General features: G+C 30.3%; 1 protein-coding gene across 1 annotated transcript; it reads right to left on the bottom strand.

Annotated features, from left to right (window-relative positions):
* Positions 1-871: 871 nt before the first annotated feature.
* Positions 872-3,199, bottom strand: LOC126840680 (nocturnin-like). Its single transcript, XM_050576573.1, has 2 exons — positions 2,965-3,199; positions 872-2,513 (listed from the first exon to the last, which is right to left on the bottom strand). The coding sequence occupies exons 1-2, from the start codon at positions 3,029-3,031 to the stop codon at positions 1,384-1,386; spliced, it is 1,197 nt and encodes a 398-aa protein (XP_050432530.1). The 5' UTR covers positions 3,032-3,199; the 3' UTR covers positions 872-1,383.
* Between the last annotated feature and the right edge of the window lie 4,920 nt (positions 3,200-8,119).

Here is an 8,119-nt window from a genome sequence, read left to right as displayed (position 1 = left end):
CGAAAGAGCCGTAGCATTTTTAATTTTCTTTTAAAAATTTAGATTTTTACAATAATTGTAATGAATTTTAACGATTATTTTTGATTATTTAGTTAGGTAAACTGCTTTATTTTTTTGACATTTTTATGTTTTTGCTTTGGCTGGCACACACACGGGAAAACGACACCATTGTATTCACAACGTTCAAAATAGAACTGAACAATAAATTCAATAATTTAAGTGGCCAAATTCTCTATGAATTTTTTTAGGCCAGATATTATGAAAACACTAATATTAGCCAGAAACTTGATATGTTTACTAGCCACCTTAGATACATAAAAAAGTATTTCGTGGTGTTGCGGACTCGTACGCAAGCTGTAAAAATATAACATGTAATACCTATGTAAAAACCTTTAATAGAGCCTTGCAAACATTTCAATAAAAAACAAAGCATGTAATGTAGTTAAGTAAAGTAGTGTATAAATTTAAATAGCTCTTAAATTTATATCCAACTTTGAAGTATTAGATTTTTGGTTAAGCGTCGGTTTTGTTTTATACCTTAATAGCTTCGTTTTTATTAACTATTTAAAATTTACTTCTTTCTGTTTTCATTTACTTTAGTATAAATTATTTAACTAAAGTATAAAAAACGAAAATATACATCGTATAATATATTTGTTGTATTCCATCAAAAAAAAATGTTAAGATCGTACGACCACTACAGGAAAATAAAAAGAGTTGTTTAGTATTAGTTTATTTTTATTCCAACGTCAGTTTCCAATTAAAACTAGGATATAATAATTTATCAGTTTACTTTAACTAAAACTAAAGAGTTCTAAAGGGTTCGAAAGAACCAGTATTTGTTAAATACTAGAAAAAAGAAAAGGTCTTAAAAAAAAAATGACGAGAAACGTTTGATTAAGATAAAGTATATATAGTATTTTTTTGTTTTTTTTAAGAACAATAGTCAAGATCTAAGACTTAATCATTGACTTATAGATTAATAATGATGTAGTAGGATGGGAAACCCAATCAGTTCTACCTAAAGATTGTAGGAGGTTGGACCACTTGGAAGTAAAGGAGAGTAAATACAATTCTCATTTTAATACAATACAAATTAAAAACGCACAGCTGTCTTCTTTACTGCTTAATTGTAAATCCTTAAAATTTTCATTTTCATTTCATCGTACTCCGTATTATATATGCGAGTCCAAGCTGAATTGCATTTAAAATTTGTTTAATTAGTTTAATATAAGAATTAGAATACTACTTCATTAACTAGGTTTTTTTTTGTGATAACTAATTTACACTTGTCACTTACACTCTTAAAGCCAAGTATCAGCTTTAAAAAAGTAATAATAATAACATGAAAACATTTGTGGAATTTAAATTTAGGCTGGCTAGTCATTTTTTTGTGTATAGCTTTTTAATAATAGTGGTAAATAATGATTGTAGATCTTCAATATAGGACAATATTTGGTCAATCAAGTCCGTAGTTATGTGTATTTTGTTAAAGGTAAAATCAGCAATTAATGATAAGTGATCGGAAGGATAGGCAAACGAGGGAAATCTGTTTTCGTCAACACTTTTTTCTTCTGGCATGGTGATTATGGTACTTACAGCTAGGTACTTTGGAGTGTAAAATATGTAGTCAAGAGTTTCTTTAACTTCACCTTCTTCGGCCCTGATCTTCCATGTTGTATATTCTGATTCTTTACCGTGTAAATTGTATGCGCTATCCAATCTGAATTTAGGGTTACTGCACATAGTCTTATATACGGGTTCGATGGGTTCAGCGTTGAAATCACCGGTTATAATAGTAGGACAGCGTTTAGCGTGTTTAGATACAAATTTCAAAAGATCTTCGCCTTGTTTGTTTCGTAAAGCTGACTCTCTTATACCTTTTTGTGATTTGAGATGAGTGGTGGCAACACAGAACTTAACTCCCGAACTTTTATCTCTCAGTATAACTAATAATGCCACCTGTCGACTACCTCTTGCTAAGTGATAAAAGTTCCATTTGTGTTTTTCTAAGAGCTCATATTTATTGTTATTGTAAAATATTGCTAAGCCATCCGGTCCATTATTTCCTTTTATCCCAATACAAGGTGTACGCTTTTTGGGTACAAATACACCACTATACGACTGAGTGGCCAAGGCTCTATTAAAGAAATCAAAGTGGTCGACTTCTTGTAAGCACATAACGTCGGGTTCATAGGCAAACATTTCATCGAGTATTAGACATCGCCGGTAAACCCATTCCAATGCTTCAGTAGGACATCTACTAAAGTTATCTTTATATAGGCCTAAGACATCCGATAGAATATTCCATTGTAACACCCTTACCCTCAACCCATTTTCCGAGTTCGCTCTATGATTAGTCCAATTTAAATCTAAAGTGGACTTTCTTCGGATCCGTTGAGAACACGTGTCTCTGACATATGTGCTGTGACTATGACAAAAATCCAACAGTTCTTTACTTGTCATTTCAGGTTTAAATTCCAAATTTTTATCTTTGTGGTCTCCCTCACCGTCTGCGATGAAAAATAAAGTATTAAGCTATCATACAAAACTATAAAAAAAGTCTTAAGCATATGGTACCAACGTGAGTCGCTTGTGTGTGACACGTACTTTAAACGAGAATGCAAAAATTAGTAAGTCTTTTTTTGGAAGGGAGGGGTATTTGTTAATATCTAACCTGATTTATGGGTAATAGTCTCAAAAAGGTTGGGAACCGCTGGTTTAGACGGAACTTGATTTATACTGCGCTTGATTTTTTTTTATATCTTCCGAAAAAAAGGTTAAATAAGATACTTCATCGTCTTTACTGACACGGGTCAATATTGAGCTAGAGCAGTGAAACGTATAGGGAACTTTTTTCACCCACTAAAGTAGTTTGAGATCTTGGAAGCATAACATTTCGAACAAATCCAAAATAAAAGACACCCTAATGTATATTATAATGTAATTAGATCAATATAATACCTGAAATTCTTCCTTGAGCAATGATTAGCTTTGCAATAATAACAAACGCAATTTTTTGTAAAATCATTATTACCGAACAAATGAAATGTTATGGGAAAAATATAAATCGTTGCGACCGTAAGTATTAATTAAATTTTACGTGCGAACGATAGCCAGTGATATATATGAAAATGTAATTATAAGCGTTTAGTTAAAAATATTTAAAAACTCAGTTATCTTAGTTAATAATGATGTGTTACCGTAAGCTTCTTTTTTTGTACACTAATTTGTTTTTAAAATACGTGTCTTTTCGGCCTATTTGGTTTTTCTATGACGTCATATTATTCTCAATATTTAATGTGAACTACCTTATTTGTTTTCTATATTTTATGCAGTTGTGTTGTACGTTTATGTTTTACACAGAACCCTATTTAGTTGTTATACATATGTTTAACTCACACAGTGTGAATTTATTCAAATACTGTATCGTGGTAGCTTACAGAGGCGTTGAATGAAAAAATTGTAGTAAAAATATTAAGTAAATTAAAAATATCTTAAAAATTGAAATTTAGTGAAACTGTTACTTTTACTATACTTTGCCTGTTAATTATAGCTTCGGTAAATAAGAGAATTAAATTTGGAATTTACCAAAAATAGAAGCATTCTGTACAATTTCAATATTATAAGTATAAAGATCCATATAAAGTACACGTAACAATATTCTGTTATCAAAGTAATCAAATTTTATGAAATAATTCATACAACACTACAAAAATACATAAAACCGAAAATGTTTCTTGCTTTCATGTTATGTGTGCTAAAATAAAGAAATGACATTTGCAGTGTTAGTTTTTATTTATTTTCGACAGATAACCTCTTCATGTTTTAACTTTATATGTATAATATATGTTGAAAATTAAAAATTTACTTTGATAGGTTTATCTATTACAGTCTACAAAGCCTTACTACTATTATTCACTAAAAAAAAGTAATATAATATGAAAGGGGCGAAGAAGAAATATAATTTTTAATTATGTTGCAAATGACTTTCATCTTCAAATATTGAGGGAAAAAATCTCAGTAACAACTAGACCACAACAGCATGTTGCGACAAAGTACACAAATTAAAAAAAAGTAAGAACCGTTCAACGTTATGATTCGATTTGTTTAATTCAATAAGTTATATATAAGTCTTACTTTCTGACTTATTTGAGGCTAAAGTCCTAAAACAGCAGGTTTAGTAATACAAAAAAAACCCTGGGTTAAGGGGGAAGATTGGTGAAATGCATGTTAGAGACTATTGTTGGACTAATCAAAAAATGTTCTTCGTAAACTCATTCCAATCATTTTTTTTGAGAAGATATTGTGAGTCATAGTTGAAAGCTGAAAATCGCCAGATTTTTTAAAGGTCTTAAAGGGTGAAAAATTATTTTTTTTTTAACTTCTGCTCTCATTTAGTATCAAATTAGTATCAGGTTTTTAATCGATTAAGAATAGATACGAGTAGTAGTAAAGAAAATTAATTCAACGGTTTTAAAGCTATCATGCGAACAGACAAAAATAACAATTGCTTTTGCATTAAAGCAAAAAGGTATGTGTGGAACTGGTTTAACGCTTTATTAATACTGTTTTGTTAAACAAAAATCTGTATAATTCAATTGTTTGATACATTTTTATTTTTATAATGACAGCTATTTATATACTAAATGTTTTTTTTTTGTAAAAACCTGACTGTAGTGTTTATGTGTATTCCTCATTATTGACAAAAATATTTAAGGTGTTCGACACTTGTCCTATCAAATAGGTGGTAAAATATTTGTCACCGACACTTGATAAGAAGAAAGAAACCCAGAATATTTACCAGAAGCCTTATCAATTAAGATATAGAAAAACGTAAATGGATTTTTAAAAAAAAATAAAAAACAATGTTATTTTGGGTAATATAAACCAACCTTTGTAATTGATAAAAATAATCTTAAATTTAATAACCTTAATTAATCGTGGTGCTATTTATTAAGGTACGCTCTACGCTACATTACCTCTGATGCCTACACTAGACGTGTTCGTGTTTTATTCTGCTTCTTGCCACGGCTTACCTACTCCCCCACTGCTATTTTGGTTGCATCATTTAACTTTAAGGAGCAACTACTGACATCTCATAATTTTATCATTAGAATATGGTGGCCGTTTACATACAAATGTATGTTTACAAATGTATGTCAATTATGTAAATAAAGTTAACGAGTAAAATATTTTACTGCGATTTTGCCAATATTAATTAATATATGTAAATTTAAGTATTAATAAACTTGTTTTATTTAAAAACCAACAATGAATTATTATACAACTTTTTAATTTACTAAGTAAAAATGCGCAAAGGCACTTTTCTAGTAGGTAATCAAAACGACGATGAAGGATGAATGTGTCAATTTCTTACCAAATATATGTAAATAATTGCAACTCGGAGTCTCTAAGATTAGGACATAGGAAAAACAAGGAATCGAATGAAATAACAGCCTAAATTAGAATAAAGCTATCTGGGGAAATGTACCACTTAGAATATCACTATTTAAATGTTGTAAGGTTAGGATAGGTTAGGTATAACCTAACCTGACAAGAGGTCCTTTTTTTGACTACCACATCACATAATATGTAATTTTAAATTATTTTATAATTAAAGAAAACGAAAAATATATGTTTAACCTGTCATTCAAGATCGGCAAATATTATTTTGTTTTGTTCTTGGCATTAATTTAATAGTTGTAGTAATTTGAAGTGGTAAGCAATATATATATTTTTTTAATTTTAGCGTGAAACCGTACAGCACTGTGTGCACAGTTGTTAGATCAGAGCTATTTTTAAGATAACAAAAAATGTAAATGCGATTAGAAGCAAGCTTAAAAAGGTTTATGAAATATATTATTTAAAAGGCGTACGGTTAGCAAAATCATTTGGATTTTTATAATGCAATTTCCATAAAATTTTGTTTCGCTATGAATTTAACGATAGTAACTATAATCTTGTTTTGCTTAGTCTCGTGTGCGTTTAGTTTTGATAATGAAATGGAACAGAAAAAAGACTATCTTGAAAGAGTACAGCAAACGGCAGACCTCAATTTTGGACACGGGGAAATCCGCGACAAACGTAACCTAACTAGTGAGTTTAAAAATATGACCCTTGGTGATTTGAAAGTAACTTTAGTGGACCTATATACGACGTTGGAGTGTAGTTACATATTAAATTTATATATTCATTCGAATATTTTTAAATCGTATTTGCTATTCACAACCAAGCCGAATCTGACAGCCGACGAAATAGAGATGTATTCTTTTGTAAAAGAAGCACAACGTATGCTGACCGCAATGCACAACGTTGACAAATTTAGTACTGCCAAATACATCATGTGGACGTATTTAGTTTATACAGAGAAAATGGCTAATATCATGAGGCATCCCGAAATAAACTATAGTTCATTTGAAAAAGATTTGATAACGGTCGTCCATCAATCCGTTGTAAATCTTCTTACTCAATTCATTATTAACCCATTCTGTAAGCATTTACACTATAAGAAAAACAAAGTATTCAGTGATTGGCCGGTAACTAAGCATGGCAGTATTACTTTTCATATTTGGACCACGAAACTAAGAAAAGCACGAAACACCGTACTTAAACAATTAGACCTCAACGACAGCAAGGGTGTGAGTTCGACGGACGACAATGCATATTCATTGGACGTATTGCGTTTAAAAGGCGTGTTTGACCAACCTGACACGTTAAACTATTTAATTAGAAAATTGCTCATGAATAGTAAATGGGATACAGGCAAATTGAAACCTCAGGGGTTGTTGATTCTACCTGAAAATGTAGATTGTAATTCATTGGCGATCAGTTCGGTTAGTTTCGAAGAACTTCAAGAGACAATTCAAACCGACTACTTCCCGTCTTTGGTCCGTCAAATAAACCATTTGATAAAATTCCATTCGAACTTCATCCAATTATTAAAAGTGATCCCCTTACAACTGATTAACAAGTATTTGTTGACACTAATGAACTCATTGTCCAATGACTCATATATTGAAGACCTAGTAGCACCAATACGGGATTTTAACAAGGAAATTGCAAATAAATTATCGGTCCTTGTCGACTGTTTAGATTTAGGACATGACGAAAACTTAGCAGGGATAGTTCAGTCCTTGCTTGGAATTTCGAACAGTGGACGTCTAAGTCTGAGTGTGGTGGGTGACGCTAAAAAATTATTAAACACGAACCTTGAGGAAATTGGACAACTACTATTTGACGGGCCAATAATAAATAAAATTACCTTTGAAGCGGACAGTAATTCTGCCGGCTCAATAGCACAAACTGAAAACGAGACAACTGAAAAGTTGAATGCTTTAGTAGATAACCTTGAAGAGATCATAAAATACATAAAGGAAAATATAATCAATTTTGTTAATTTCAAGGGGATACATTCGTTCATCGATATTGAATTTTCAGAAGAGTTTTCAACATTACAAGAACAGGAAGAAACTTTGAAACCACAATGGCATTAATAATCTTGCAATTATATAATAACTATACAATCACTAAATTTATTAACCGATTCTTTTTATAAATATTTCCCGTTTATTACGTATGTTTTCCACTATTTCAAAAATTATTTTTCAAAATAGTTGTTGAATAACAATTTGGTTTAGTTCGAGTATTACAATATTATATATTTTTAGTGTTATTTAATACTTATCATAACAATACATAAACTACAAATGTTTTTTTAATAGTGAATAAAGCTGTTTATTTTTAAAGACATAACATTTATTGACAACTATTTTATTAGAAGGTATGCAAAATATAACAATAATGGTAGTTTAAAAAAAAATTGTTCTTATAATCTCTGGCCGTTATCGTCATAATCGTTATCATCAATTTCTCAAATGTTGCCATTTGGCCTAGATATATTACTTAGTTTCATATTCGTATTATGCCTCGCTCCTACTACAGTATCAAAATTTAACAGGTGTCTGAAAAATATACAAATGTAACATTGGACATTGGCATTATGTAAAAAATGGTCAAATCACAAAAAGAAAATTACATTGCTGCCCGTAAAAAATTTAAAAGACATAGTAAAAATATAATTTACTAATGGAGTTCGTGTATCTGTTGACTTCCAAAA

The sequence above is a fragment of the Adelges cooleyi genome, unplaced genomic scaffold (assembly GCF_023614345.1).
Source record: "Adelges cooleyi isolate 19-005CV unplaced genomic scaffold, UGA_ACOO_1.1 ACOO_flye_CR_arks_rails_tigmint_CR_PRNA_376, whole genome shotgun sequence".
In the NCBI taxonomy this organism is placed as follows: domain Eukaryota; kingdom Metazoa; phylum Arthropoda; class Insecta; order Hemiptera; family Adelgidae; genus Adelges; species Adelges cooleyi.
Note: the sequence above shows the minus strand (reverse complement) of the source record. Positions and strands in the feature narration are given on the sequence as shown.

Bases quoted from the DNA above. Each gene is read 5' to 3' on its own strand.
- LOC126840680 (XM_050576573.1), bottom strand. From the start codon at position 3,031: ATGATTTTACAAAAAATTGCGTTTGTTATTATTGCAAAGCTAATCATT. The intron at 2,514-2,964 runs GTATTATATTGA...TTTTCATCGCAG, and splicing joins TGCTCAAGGAAGAATTTCAG to ACGGTGAGGGAGACCACAAA.